We start from the raw sequence: 14,329 nt of genomic DNA, 5'->3' as shown, positions 1-14,329 counted from the left end.
TGGGTGCCCCTTGACTACGTGCACTTCGTCCCCGAGTCCCCAGGCCCTGCTATCTAGAACGTGTCCGCTGATGTATGAGAACATGTGGGGTAGGGCACATCAGTGGAGGCCAGAGCTGAACCAGAGGCTCCTGGACACAGTTAAGTCAGGGTTGGGAGATGACTGGGGGACCTGGGGGTGTCAGTCTCAGTGCTGGGGACCTAGGAGCAGATCACTCTCTGAGAGTGGCCATCCTGGGCACGGTGGGGTGTGGAGCCCCCACCCCTGATGCCAGGAGTCCCCCAGGTCCTGACAACCACAGTTGTCCCTAGATACCGCTGAGCATCGAACCCTGGGTTAGGTGAACAGCTAAGCACCCCCTGGGGTGTTTAGGAATGCACCCTCCTTCTGGGGGGTGAGCGTAGAGGGCAAAGATGGAGGAAACCCTCAGATGACAAGGAGCTCCCTCGGGAACGGTTATCGACTATTTTTAGGGGTTGTACTTGTTTTCTAAAGGTCTTGGTTGTTTGGTGTCTTAGTTCTGACAGATGTACTGTGGTTACACAAGATGTTAGCCATGTGGACAGCTGGGTGTGGATATGGGCATTGAGGGCGGGAACGCGAGACGACCTCTGCAGCATTTCTGACAATCTAAAATTATTCTAAAATAAAATGTTTCTTTAAAAAACATGCACTCTCACAAGTAGACCAATTAAAGGAAAATAAACAAGATTTTTCTCCCCCCACCTAAAAAAATCTTTGTAGAGAAACAACCTGAATTGTACATATTTCCAGATGAAATAAGGTGTCTGGACCAAGCTGTCTGAGTAGTGGAGGCAGCCCTTCAGGCTTCTTCTCACTTGAGGCTGGAAATGTCTCCATAAGAAATTGTTAAAAAGCAGCCTGTTTCTGGGGCGGGGCGGGGGCCGGCCTGGGGCCCCACTGGCGCTCTGTGACCTGGTGAGAGATCGTACCTGTCAGACTCTCCACTGTCCCCATCCAAGACTCGGGGACAAGGAGGGTGGCTCTGGGTGGCATCCTTAAGGGACAGGAGAATGCCCAGGCCAGACGGGGCCCCCGGAGCGGCAGCTATGGAAGGATATTGCTCCCAGACTTGATAGTGGGCAGTAACGGGACCTCCGTGCCCATGGGGAGGAGACTGACCTCCAGCCAGCACAGGGGGTGAGCTAGGGCACCTGAGAGCTCAGACATCCCTGGATGGCCTCTTGGGGAGCATGCACTCAAGGCCCTGGAGCCTGGGTCCCACTGGTCCCACACCCACCCGTCAGCGACCTGGGCCAGTGAGTGCCCTGCCAGCCCTGAGGCCCTGACTTGAGATGGCTGATGTGGGGCCTGTCTCGTTTGGGGCTCAGCGTCAGCCCAGGGACCGAGGTCTGGGGTCACCTGCCAGGTCCCCTGGGCTCTGAAAACCCCCTAGCAGCCCGTCCAGTGTGTCAGTGCCACAGGCCCACCTGTCTGTGCGTCCCCTCAGCTTTCCCAGGTAGGCTTCGCAGGGAAGTGGGACCTGTTCATGCAGGGAAGGGGGGGGCGCCCTGCGAGGACCAGGCCCCGCCAGGGGAGGCTGCCGGCTCTGCACAAGCCCTCTCTGGGTCGTGGGGCTCCAGGAGGGGTCCCGGCCATCACCGCCGGTAGCGGTAGCGTTTGAAGTGGAACCAGAGCTGGAAGATGCCGTTGGCAAACTGGCAGCGGAAGCCGTGGCGGTGCGAATACTCCCACTCGCGGTTGACGATCTTGAAGGCGATGTCCTCGTAGGGCGGCCCAGCATGGAAGCGGAGCGTGGCGAAGTCCTTGTTGTCGGCGCAGGCCTCTAGGAAGTACTCGGGCGTGGAGCGCTTGTCGATGAGATCGGGGTAGAAAATGTTGAACTTGTAGCCCTGCACGATCTTGGGTGGTGGGTTGTCGAAGTCGTAGTGCGTCTGGTTGTACTTGTTCCACTCGAAGCCGGTGTGCACGCGGTTGAAGAAGCGCGGCTTGCGCGGCCGGTACTTGTCTGCCCACAGGTAGGCCTTGCCGGTCAGTGGCATCTCCACGCTGAACTGGGCCTCGTCCTGGCCCATGCCCTCCTTGGCTCGCCGGAAGAAGATGTCCTCTGCACTCTCGCTGGCGTCGCCTGCAGGGAGTGAGGTGGGGGGCGCGTTACCTGGGACCCCGGACACCCCCCTCCGGCCTCCTTGCCTGTCACACTCCCTGCTCCCGGCCTGCCTGCCCTGTGCCCCCTGTCCTCCCAGGTGGGCACCAAACACCACGTGTCCCCTTGCTGAGTTGCCCAAAGGGCCTGGTAGTTAGAGGCCCGCATGGGGACATTGGATCCAGTCTCCCCGAGGCGGTTTCTCCTCTGTGCCAGGAATGATGGCTGCCCCGGGAGGCCCAGGCCCTGGCCCACGGGCCATGTAAGGAGCTCAGAGCAGAGCCGGGCACTGGAGGTAACCACCACCATCCCTGTGTCCTTTGGACAAACAAGCAAGTGAACAAAGGGACACTCAGGAGAGCTGGAGGAGGATCCAAGCGGGTTCAAGGACAATGCCCCCTTCTCCGCTGGGAAGCCCTGCCCTTGCCCACCCCATAAACAGGGAAGCCCCACCTCTTGCTGCACCCCCACTGCACACCTGTGACCTGAAGCTGCTGCCGCGACAGCTGCAGGCGCTGCAGGTCCTCGTCCGGCTCCAGCACGTGGGCATCCAGCGGCAGCTCATGAGCTGTGAGCAGCCGCGGGCTGTACTTGCCGGCGTCATAGTCGTCTAGGCTCTGCTGGATCAGGTCCTCCTCCATGAGCACCGCCTCCCCGTCCGCCTCGCCCTCCGCTGGCGTGGCCCCTTCGGCCTCCGGCTCTGCAGGGCCGCCCTCCGAGGGCCCAGGCGGAGTTGGGGCTGGGTCCTCAGGCTCCAGGCTGCAGAAGAGGGCTGGGCTGAGCAGGGCCGGTGGCGGAAGAGGGTCCTAGGGAGCAGGGACAGACAGGCCAGGACTTACCTGTGGCCAGGAGATGGTGGCTCCTGCTTGAGGATGGGGAATAGCGGCTCGCTCTCCACGCCCTGCTCCTGCTTCAGCTTGTACAGCTTCTGCCGCAGCACATCCTGGTGCCGCTCCCGGAGCCTGGGGGGCAGGCCAGGCAGTCATCCGGAAGCCCCATGGGGAAGGCCCCTACCCAAGATTTCTCATGACTCCCAATTTGCAGCAAGGACCAGGTTGAGGGCAGCAAGGGGCTGCAGCACAGACACCAGGAGGGGGCAGGTCCCTGCCCTGGGCCGGAAAAGGACCACGGACTGGTGATGCTATGCTAAGTCACTTCAGTTGTGTCCGACTCTGTGTGATCCCACAGACGGCAGCCCAACAGGCTCCCCCGTCCCTAGGATTCTCCAGGCAAGAACACTGGAGTGGGTTGCCATTTCCTTCTCCAATGCATGAAAGTGAAAAGTGAAAGTGAAGTCGCTCAGCCGTGTCCGACCCTCAGCGACCCCATTGACTGCAGCCCTCCAGGCTCCTCCATCCATGGGATTTTCCAGGCAAGGGTACTAGAGTGGGGTGCCATTGCCTTCTCCGAGGAAGAGGATAAATTTAGAAGTGACTGCATTCTGTGGCAGACAGGAACTGTGTTTACACGATGGTCCCATCACGCAGAGAATTCAAACACTGGGAGAATGGAGCCTGTGGATGGGGCAGGCAGTGGCCTCTGGGGCTTCCCGTGATGTCTATTAACCCAGGAAAACAAAGACCAAGTGCTCAGTGGAGGCTGGAAGGAAGGCAGGAAGGCGGCTGGGAGCTGGTGGGGGTGCCCCCAGCGAGGCCCCACCTGCTTACCTGGCACGTGCCATGTGGGCCCGCAGCTGCTGGAGCAGGCTCTCCCAGTAGCCCATGTCCAGGTTGGGGCCTCCAGCCCGGATCTTGCCCTCGATGCCCTGGAAGATGACCTGCAGCTGGCTGTATGTCTTCCCCTTGAAGACTGACTGCACATCGGAACTGACTGAGGCGTTGACCCCCTCTCGCCGCTCACCTGCAGTGGGGCAGAGGTGGCTCAGGTAAGGGCTGGGCCCAGGCCCTAACCCCTCACATTTGAGAGGCCCCAAATAGCAAGGCACAGGCTGACTGACCCCTGTCCCTCACACTGGCTGGCTTCCTTGTTTGTGGCTCATCAGACAGCAAGCTGTGTACACTCCCGCCCAGCCCCAGGGCCTCTGCACATGCCATGCAAGCTTTCCACCAGCAGTAAGTTTTCCCCATGAAGCTGGCCTCCTAGATCCCAGCCATCCTCAGTCCTGAGACAATGTCCTGTCCACTGAGAGGCCATCCACAGTCACCAGCCTCCTCCCTTGGCCTAAGGGCCTAACTCTCAGTTTCCCAAGGGCGGGGACCTCCAGCTGCTGTTGGCTTAGCACTGTGCTGGGCTGGGTGAATGTAGGGCAGGCAACCAGCTCATGTTCCCTGCTCAAAAGCTGGCTTCTCCAACCCCTGCCAGTGGACAGAAGGTCAGTTAATCAGACAGGGTCAAGAAGAACCCAAGTCCCTTCAGCCAACCAACGTGGGACCCTGCAACCAGTAGTTGGGCTCCCAAGCAGCACTGGCTTCAGTGGGACCTGTAGGACCAGCAGCCTGGCTGTGGTTTCTCGCAGGTGCAAATACATCACGGGACCAAAACCGAATCTGGCAGCAGCCTTCACACCCAGCCAGGCAGGACCGTGTCCTGCACTGACTCAGATATAAGCCAGGCCTCTGCCTGTTGACACAGTGAAAACTTAACAATCCACAGAAGCCACAGGCACTAAGCCACTGTCTAAAGGACCTAAGGGGGCTTTAACAGGGTGGGGAACTGAGGAGGCCACAGGGGTGTCCGAGGACCCACTTTCTCCTGCAACCCTACTGTATAGTGAGGATTCCCCAGCTACAAAGGTGAGAAGGGGAGGTGATGGGAGGGGAAAAGAAAAAAAAAGGAGGACTTTCCTGAAGGTCCAGTGATTAAGACTGTGCTTCCACTACAGTGGGTTCAAGTTCAATCCCCAGGTGGGGAAGTTCCACATGCAGTGCGCCTGGGGGTGGGGCAACAGGAAAGAAAAAAGAAAAGAGAAGGAAAAGAAGGAAGGAAAGGAAAGGGCCAGTTTAACTGGAAAGGGGGAAGGCTGCTATCCTCAGGGCTCTGGGAACAGTGGGGTCACACCTCTCAGCTCCCCTCCTCTCTCAGAAATCAGGCCCAAAGAAAACACACTTGCTCTTTGAGGACACCTGGAGCCACCTGGGGCCCCAACCACAACACGCAGGTGGAAAGGGGACAGAGGGGTCACTGATGCAGTGGGGATGGGGAGGGGCCAGGAGGGGCCATGGGCCAGGCACTCAGGGAGCTCTGGAAACGGGGCGGGGGTACAGGACCAGGGATAGACACTTGGCACAATGCCCCTTCACTTTCCTGCGGCCTTGGGGTGGGGCTGTGCTTCAGAAAGAAAACAGCCAGAGCCAAGCTCCAGCCCCAGCCCTGCAAACACCAGTGAGGGGAGAGGAAATGCTTCCTGACATTTGGGACACCAACCATTTCCTGCCTTGCTCTAGAAGTTACTGGAGGGTGCAGGGCCAAGCTGCAGAAAAGAGCCGTGGGGTCCCAGAAAGCAGGGTTCCACTGCTGGTGTGAAAGCAGGAAGCCCTAGAAGGGTGGTGGCGGACAACCCCACCCTCAGGGGAACAGGGAGGAAGGGCCCAGGGAGGGGGGCAGGGGGCCGGATGGGAGCCTCCCAGGTGTCTGGCCCCCTGAGGAGTGAAGCGGAAGGTGGGGTCATTGGTGAAAAATCCCCCATGCCTTCCATAGTCCTGAGCTGAGGCGTCAACTCCATAAAGGTGGATGCTGTTTTGAATGTTTGACGACCGTGTGCTCACTTCTCTTCTGGAAACCCTCCGGGAGGTTGTCCCCTGTGCACAGGAAGAACACCCAGGCTCTGGGGAGGCTGCTGACCACCGCTGGTGGCCAAGCTACTCACTCACTGGCCTGGGTGTGCCCCTAGAGTCATGCCCCAGGCTGTTATCCAGTCCAAGGGGCTTGCGGCACCTCTCAACCAGCACCTCTGCCAACCAAGCAGCTGTTTCTGGACGTTTCTCTGTTGTTGTTTTGGGGTTTTTTTGGTCGTACTGAGAGGGTTGTGGGAGCTTAGTTTCCCGATCAGGGACAGAACCCGGGGCCTGCAGCAGTGGGAACGCTGGGCCCTAACTGCTGTGCAGCCGTGAAAGTTCTCTGGACATGCACTGCTGATGGCAGAGCCCCTTCCTTTCTCTGGGACTCACTACAGGATGCGCCCCAAGAGGAGGGCTGACAGAAACACAACTCCACGTTTGAAGATAAAGGATGCTCCTCCTCTAAGAGGAAGGAAACAGCCCCGACCACCCCGTCTGAGCAGCATGTACACAGGCTCAGGGGACACAGGGCGCCTGTCCCTCAGCTGCCATGGGTGGGCAGCGAGATACGGGGCTGAGAGCTTAGCGACACAGGCTCAAGGCCCCCAGGAGCTGGATGCCGTTAAAGCCAGTGGCTTCAAGGGGCAGGGGCAGTGGGGCTCCTGTGGTTGCTGGCAGGCTTTTATAACGGTGGCTCTCAACCACAGTTGAACCTGCTTCCTCTCAGGGGCCACTGGGCCATATAGGGAACATCTGTGATTGTCACGACTGGGAGCTCTTGGCACTGAGTAGGTGGGGGCAGGGAGGCTGTCCACACACCACAGGGCCCAGGACAGGCCCACAGAAAATGGTCTGGGCCCAGATGTGAGCAGTGCTATGGGGGGAGACACTGTTTTAGAGTTTATCCTCTTTGCAATTATATGCATGTAATCATTTTGAAGAAAAGAAAAGCAATTAAAAAGGAACACAGATTTCCTTAGTGGTCCAGCGGTTAAGACTTGGAGCTTCCACTGCAGGGTGCATGAGTTTGATCCCTGGTCAGGGAACTAAGACCCCACAAAACACATGGCGTGGCCAGAAAAACCTCCCAAACAAGAAAAAAGCCCTCCATACAGCACAGGTTCCTACCAAGTGGAGTCGGGTCCTGTTCTCACTGAAACAGATTGAGCCTCCAGTAAAAACTTAACACCCAAACAGAAGAGTCCTACTGGTGCTGATACCACAGAGCCCAAGTGTAGGCGATTGTTTAAAGGAAGCCCTTGACACTGCTGGGTGAGACTCCCCCACCAGCAGAAGAGCCCCTCGCTTAGCACCAGCTGCTCCTGATGGCTTGCAGAGGCCTGATGAGGCTGTGGCTACCCCAGGGGGGAGGCAGAGACTTGCAGAGAATCGGGTCTTCTGTGGAGCCACCTGACCTGCTCCTACCAGACCCAGAGGTGCGACACTGCTGGCCTGGCCCACATTACCTGGCCCCTTGCCCGAGGCCTCTAGCTTTCGGAGCTTGGAGATCTCGTCCTCTGTAATGATTGTCATGTCCCTCCAGAAGTCTGCGTTCTTGCCCTGCTCGAGTTCCATGTAGACCTGGAGGAGGGGGCACGGCTGGTGTGAGGGCATGCCTGGGGCCTGGAGGTGGTGGTGGGGGGGCACACCGCAGGGCGCACCTGGATGTCCTCTAGCAAGTCCTCCATGTCAGCCACCGTGAGGCCGTTGAGGAAGGTATAGGGCTCATGCATCTCCACGGCCAGGTCATCATCCTCAGCACTGATGTACTTGGCCAGCAGGTCGATGGGCTTGGCCCGTCCGTCCCGGATGCGGATCTTGGACCTGCCAGGGAGCAGAGGGCAGAGTCAGAGCCAGGGCCGCGTCCTCACTCCCAGACTGGGAGCCAGGAGAGGAGCCCAGCCCGCTGTGGGCGGCGGTCAGGGAAGGCTTTGTGCAAGAGGAGGCATCAGGCCGAGAAGCAAGAAAAGTTGGAAAGCACAGGCCCTGAAAGAGGCAGAGACAGGACAAGGTGGGGTCTGAAGAACAGTGGGTGGGCCACGAGAGAGGAGCAGAGAGGACAGCCCGGGCGAAAGATCTAAAGCCTCAGTGCTGTGCATGGGGACGGGCATCAGAGGCTAACTCTGTTCCAACCCCAGAGAACCCTGTGACCAGGCGGGTCTGAGCCCCTGGGGACTGTGGGTAGCCAGGTGAGTAGGGGCCAGGCCTGAGGCTCGCACAGCCCACATGACCTCAGACAACTCTTGACACCTCAGGAGCCTCGCTTTCCTTGTTTGTAGATGAAGCTGATGAGCAAAACGCCTCAAAGGTTGCGGACAGCCAGGGCCTAGCCAGTCAGGGCTGGTTGGTACCCTCTACTCAGCCGTATGTTTGTACCACCCGCAGCACCTGGCATCACGGGGTGAGAGTGCAATGATGAGGGAAGCAGACAGAAAGTGAGTCAGGATGGGCCCTGAGGAGGTGCGAGGTGCAAGCTTGAGGGCCAAGGGGGCAGGGTGGGGAGCAAGGGTGGGTCCCACCCCCTCAGGTCCAGGAGCAGGGGGCGTCTAGGAGGAGATGGGGCAAGTCCAGGAGCAGGAGGAGGGGCGAGCCCAGGAGCAGAAGGGGGAAGAGGAAGGGCAGGTTTAGTAGGAGCAGGGGCGGGCCCAGGAGGAGGAGGGGTTGGGGAACCCAAGCACCGAAGCTTGGCCTGCTGCAGGTGAAAGTTGTCTTCCTGCTCCTCCCAGGTCTTGAAGTGCTCCGCCTCCTTCTCTCGCTGCAGCATCTCCAGCTCCTGCTCCCGCATGGCCTTCTCTCGCTCCCGCTCCAGCCGCAGCTGCTTCACCTGAGGGCACATGCAGAGAATGAGGGGGGGACAGCAGACGACGGGGTCTCGTGGGGTCTGCCCTTATCCTCTCAGCCTGTGGGGTTCCCCAAGGTTTGGGGGGCGGGGTACTGTTCCTGGCGCCTGGCCCCAGTGGGCTGGCCCTGGACACAGGAATCCATCCACAGGAATCCATCCAGGGATGCCTGAAGCTCTGGACAGACCCTGGGGCAGAAGGGAACCCTCTTTCTACTAGAGACACAGTAGCTTTAGTGGCCAGGGCTGCTCTGGCCACCCAGCAGGGAGGGCCTTAGAATAAATCCTGGAGGCCAGCAAAGCTGAGGTACTGTCACTGCCTGAGCCTCTGGATCCAGCCATGCCTGAGGCCAATCTCCCCTGAATTTTCCACGAAAGCCAATCAGGTCCCCCTGGACTTAAGCCAGGGTGAGCCAGACTCACTTTCTGTCTGCTTCCCTTGGATCCCTCAGGAGGGAAGCAGGAAACCCCAGGGCGCCCCCACCTTTTGCAGCTCCAGACGGTTGTCTTCCTGGATCCTCTTGTTCCGCTCCTTTAGCTCCTTCTCCTCCAGGTGGCTGATCCCCTTCTTCTCCAGGGCCTGGAAGGGCCAACCACACTCCCGCTGAGACAGATGCCTCCTCCCACCACCCTCCGTGGGAACATCCAGCACAGCCTCCTACACTTCATAACTGCTCTACCAGGTGGGGACCCACCAGGCCGAAGCACCTGCTCTGCTGATGTGGGGTGTGAGGCTGAGGGATTCGGCTGCCTGAAGGAACTGCGGCCTGCAGAATCGGCTCAGTCCACTCCAGCATCATGGAGCTCTGTCTGCCCTGACCATGGAATCCCACCCTGCATGTGATGCTGAGACCCTGTTCTCCCATTCTGCCTGAGGTTAGGCTGGTTCTGTGGGTGGAGGGCCTGAAATTTTACACCATAGGAGAGTGTCATCAGAGGAGAAGCCGGCGGAAGCTGGTGTGTGTGCTCGTGCAGGCACACAATGTCAGTGGCAGGTACAACCTGGGCACATGCACTGGGAATGCTAAACAATGTCTTTGGAAATAAGCTGTAACCAGTGTATGAAGCAAAAAGACAGAAAGGACTGGCAAGCAACATGAGCAGGACTAAGGGCCCAGCCTGGCTGCCCGAGGCTCACCTTGTTCCAGATGAAGGTGCCCAGCAGGTTGTTGTCACCAAAGGGGTTGTCGGTGTTGGTATAACCCATGTACTCCTCGCCCCAGCCCATCTTCTCCCGTTTCTTCCGCTCCTTGGCCTCCTTCTTGGCCAGCCGGCGTGCCCGCTTCTCCTCGGGAGTCTCGAAGGCCTTCATCAGCTCCTCCTGCTGCTTCCGTTCTTCGCGCAGCCGCAGGCGTTCCTGCAGGCTCTGTTGCTGGCTCAGGGCTGCTGCCGCTGCCTCCCGGGGGCTCTGTGAGTGGTCCCTGGATGCGGAGCTGGACGCTGAGGAGCCTGGGGACCAGGAACATGTCCGTTGCCGCCGCTGCCGGCGAGCCCATTGGCCCCGCTGCTGATGCTGTTGCTCATCGCTTGAGTCAGACTGAGAGGAGTGGTCCTGGGCACGCCGGTGGGCAGGAGAGGGGCTCCGGGTCTGCCTGCCTCGCCGTGGTCGCTCCTCTTCTGAATCCGACCTGTGGAGGGAACCCGTGAAGCTCTGCTTGCCGCCAGCTGGCCAGTCACCTGTCCCACTGCCACTGACTGGGCAGGCACCTGCTGGGGTCCAGGAGCTGGTTTAGGTTCTGGGAACATAGCAGTGACCCAAACACTGATGGTCCCTGCTTCTGTGGGGCTCACATCAACAAATGTGACACTAGATGGGACCATGAGCCACTAGGATAGTGACAGTGCATTAGGGCGTGCAGAGGCCAGAGAGGAGCTCGCTAAGAAGGTGACATTGGAGGAGTGTCAGGGACCTACGGGGAGATCTGGAGAGAGTGATGGGGCAAAGGCCCTTGGGCAGGAATTCATTTGGCATATTTAAACAGCAGCAGGCAGGCCTGTGTAACTGGAGCAGAGTGAGTGAGGGGGAGAATGGGAGGGAGGGCAGGAGGGCAGGTGGCCTGGGCCAGATGGTGAGGGAACTATAAGCTCTGTCCAAGGTGTCCAGGGGGCTTCCCTGGTAGCTCAGTCGTAAAGAATTTGCCTGCAATACAGGAGACATGGGTTTGATCCCTGGGTTGGGAAGATCCCCTAGAGAAGGAAATGACAACCTACTCCAGTATTCTTGCCTAGAGAATTCAATGGACAGAGGAGCCTGGTGGGCTACAGTCCATGGGGTTGCAAAAAGAGTCAGATGCAAATTAGCAACTAAACAACAATAACAAGGTGTCCAGGGAGGGTTTACAGAAAGAAGGTGGTGTTTGCCGGCTCTATAGGACAGGCAGGAGCAAGACTGGCGGGAATACAGAGCCTTGACAGGGCAGGTGAGGCGGGCAGGCAAAGTAACGAACCCTGGGGATAGATTCTTTAATGTTGGGGGCCTTTGAGCAACTAAATCTGTCTTTATTTTGTCCAATGCTCCACCCATTAAGCTCACGAGAAAAAACTTACACCTTGAAAACCAATTATTTGGCATTACTTAAACAAAAACTACAAACTTGGTCAAATCTTCATAAATGACATTGATTTTCATGACCTATCTAGAGTGGCTGATTCTTGTGAGTAACTAAAATCTTAGAAACCAATAGGTGACAATAACAATTTATTGCTACCCACAAACCACTGCTAAAACATCAACATTAAACGTTAAACCAGAGTCAGCAAACTTTTTCTGTGAAGAGCCAGATGGTGGATGGCAAAGTAAGTCAACTCGGCTATCACAGGGCAAAAGTGGCCCATGAACAGCACATGAACTAACTGGCATAAGTTTATTCAATAAAATTTTATTTCTAGACACCAAAACTTGAATATCATGTACTTTTAATGTGTCATGAAGTACTACTCTATTGTCTTTCCCATCCCACCCCCTCCCCTCGACATTTAAACATGTAAAAGCTATTCTTGGTCCTAGGCTGTACTTTACCAAATACTGGTTTAAACCATCTCTTTACTATTTTCACTCCGTTTGTCTTCCTGGAATTCCTGGGTGACAGTGATCTTATGAGACTCAAAAGGAAAAGCCACCTTCTCAAACCTAGAGGGTGATCAGTGGATGACAGCCACCCTGGCTATGGTGTGGAGAACAGGCTGGAGGGATGGGGAGACAGTGCATGCTTCCAGAGCCCCTGTGGAGATCCTTAGGGCACAGATGACAGAACTTGGATGAAAGTGGGGCAGGGACTGCCATTTACAGGTTGAGCCAGCAGTAGAACCCAGCTCTGAGAGTCAGTCCCTATCTCCATGCTGATTCCCTTGTGTTGGAACAGATTCAAGCAGACTCAAGCCAAGTCTGGTCAGGTGCCCCATCTCCAGAAGAAAAGGGCTGTGGGCAGATGGGAAGCTGAGCAACAAGTCCGAGGACTCAACGGAGTCCTGCCACCTGTCATCAACGGTTCTTCTCTCTCACACCCCAGGAACATGTGTTGTCACTTTTACTTCGGAAATCCCTCTCAAATCTACCCACTTTCTCACTGTACCTTCCCACAGCCTCCCCTCGAGAAAGCCATCATCATCTGTTGCCTGGACAACTGTTACTACGTTCCTGCTCCTTGGTGTCACTCCTGCAGTCCCGCTGAGTCCCTTCTCCAGGCGAAAACCAGTGGGAATTGTGCAAGGTAATCCAGACATCACTTCTTGGTTCGAAATACTCCACAGCTCCCTGCTGCCCTCTTAAATAACCCTCAAATGCTTCAACGGTACACAAGCCTGCACGATCTGGTCTCCCGCTTCCTCTCCGACCTCATCGATTCCCCAACTCCTCGCTCCTGGAGCCTCTCGCTTTCCTATCGCTGCCTGGTCAATTCCGACGTCCTCAGACGTCCCCCTTTTCAGGAAGCCCTCCCTGACTAGCTCGAGGGGCTTTCAGCTCCCCTAAGGCTGGAGCTGGACCTCCAGCGCGGCTTACACAACTACCCTACCTACGATCCCGACTCCTCCGCCTCCGTCTGCGTCGTCCCTCGTCGTCTCGGCTACGCCGGTTTCGCCGCCCATGGCTTCCGCTCCGACTTCGGCTCCGATTCCCGCTCCAGCTCCGTTGCCTTCGACCCCTGCGACCAGCCGACCGCGAGCGCGAGCGTGTATCCCGACCCATCGGCTGGGACGGTGGCGACGGCGCTGACACAAATACCCGGGGCCTGTGCCGGGGGCCTTCCTCGCTTGTGGCGCGTGCCTGGTTGCCCCGCCCACGCCTGAGCAGGGAGATTGGAACCCATCCTGTCGCCCCATGCCGCGGGGACTTCGACCCTCCTTAACCTCTCCACTGTCCTCAGTGTGGCCTAAGTGATGGACTCCGGCCGGACTGTCGCCGCCAGAATTTGGGATTCGCTCTTCAGGCAATACTAGGGGCAGGCCCAGGTGGGTCCTAGCGCCTTAGCGAATCAGAGGGGCAGTGGGCGGAGCAAATGCGAAAGGCTGATCCTCTGTGAGAGTCCTCATCATGCTACACCACTGCCAATACCTGTGTTTCTTGGATTAAGCTTTGAAAAAACACTTCCATAACGTCTTAAGTTCCTCATTAACTCATTTTATAGATTGGGAAATTGAGGCTAAGAGAGAGAAAGTCACGCCAAAATCCCGCCCCCAATGAGCCAGTGTGGAGCTCATTGGTGGCCCATCCGGCTTTGTCCTGTGGGTGCTGGCAAACCGTGGGAGGGCTTTGAGCGGGGAGGGATATCAGGGGTCTTTAGGTGGAGTCCCTGCAGGGCCGTTAGGCAGGGGCAAGACCACAAAGGGGTGAGAGTGGAAGCCCGAAATCTGGAGGAGCCCAAAGTCCTGCTCTGAGTTCCCCAAACCCCACCCGCAGGGGATGGTGCTTAATTCTTTAAGCCAACTCTTTAAATGTGTAGAACACAACTTCCAGACACCATCCTAGATGCTAGCTTTGCATATTCTGCTTAGTGCTGCAGCGCGGGTTGGAGGGTGGCGGCATGGAGGCAACCCTTGATAACTGCCTGTCTTGGGATGTGGGTTGTCCTGGTGACAGGCTGGCCCAAAACGTTATTTTCCCCACCCGGAGGCATCCTTGAGCATATCTCCTCTCTGACCATAAGGGGAACATAGTCGTGATCGCCTAGTCTCGTGTACCAACGAGCTGTGCCATCTGTGTCTGGGATCAAAACTGGGTTGTCAAGGGCTTGCTTAGAGACAGAATCTTGTCTTCAATGCAGTGTTTCTCAAATTGGGAGTCAGGGAGAAATATTTTCCCTTTAAAAGGGGTCCATGCATTACTCAGTTAGACGGACTGGCAGAACAAACTCTGGGGAGTGTTTGTTCCTGAGGTCAGCTTTTATTTATTTAAAAAAATCTTTTTGGCCAGGCGGCATGTGGGAGTCGCTTCAGTCGTGTCCGACCTGCGCGACCCCATAGAGGGCAGCCTACCAGGCTCCCCCGTCCCTGGGATTCTCCAGGCAAGAACACTGGAGTGGGTTGCTATTTCCTTCTCCAATAGATGAAAGTGAAGTCGCTCAGTCGTGTCCGACCCTCAGCCACCCCATGGACTGCAGCCCACCAAGCTCCTCTGTCCATGGGATT

The 14,329-nt window shown here is 57.3% G+C and overlaps 1 protein-coding gene across 2 annotated transcripts; it reads right to left on the bottom strand.

Moving 5' to 3' along the window:
- Window positions 1-691: 691 nt before the first annotated feature.
- CACTIN (cactin, spliceosome C complex subunit) lies at window positions 692-13,166 on the bottom strand. Of its 2 annotated transcripts, XR_009737445.1 has the most exons (11): window positions 12,718-13,166; window positions 9,843-10,332; window positions 9,189-9,284; window positions 8,544-8,689; window positions 7,527-7,689; window positions 7,332-7,446; window positions 3,796-3,988; window positions 2,968-3,090; window positions 2,607-2,887; window positions 1,452-2,110; window positions 692-936 (listed from the first exon to the last, which is right to left on the bottom strand). XR_009737445.1 is itself a non-coding variant. In XM_061422683.1 (10 exons), exons 1-10 carry the CDS (start codon window positions 12,888-12,890, stop codon window positions 1,620-1,622), a joined length of 2,271 nt encoding a protein of 756 aa, XP_061278667.1. In that variant the 5' UTR covers window positions 12,891-13,166; the 3' UTR covers window positions 692-1,619. The 2 variants fall into 2 exon arrangements, 1 of the variants encoding a protein (XP_061278667.1); XM_061422683.1 differs by having other exon boundaries at window positions 692-2,110.
- Between the last annotated feature and the right edge of the window lie 1,163 nt (window positions 13,167-14,329).

The sequence above is a fragment of the Bos javanicus genome, chromosome 7 (assembly GCF_032452875.1).
Source record: "Bos javanicus breed banteng chromosome 7, ARS-OSU_banteng_1.0, whole genome shotgun sequence".
NCBI lineage: Eukaryota > Metazoa > Chordata > Mammalia > Artiodactyla > Bovidae > Bos > Bos javanicus.
This window is presented reverse-complemented; position numbering and strand designations above follow the sequence as displayed.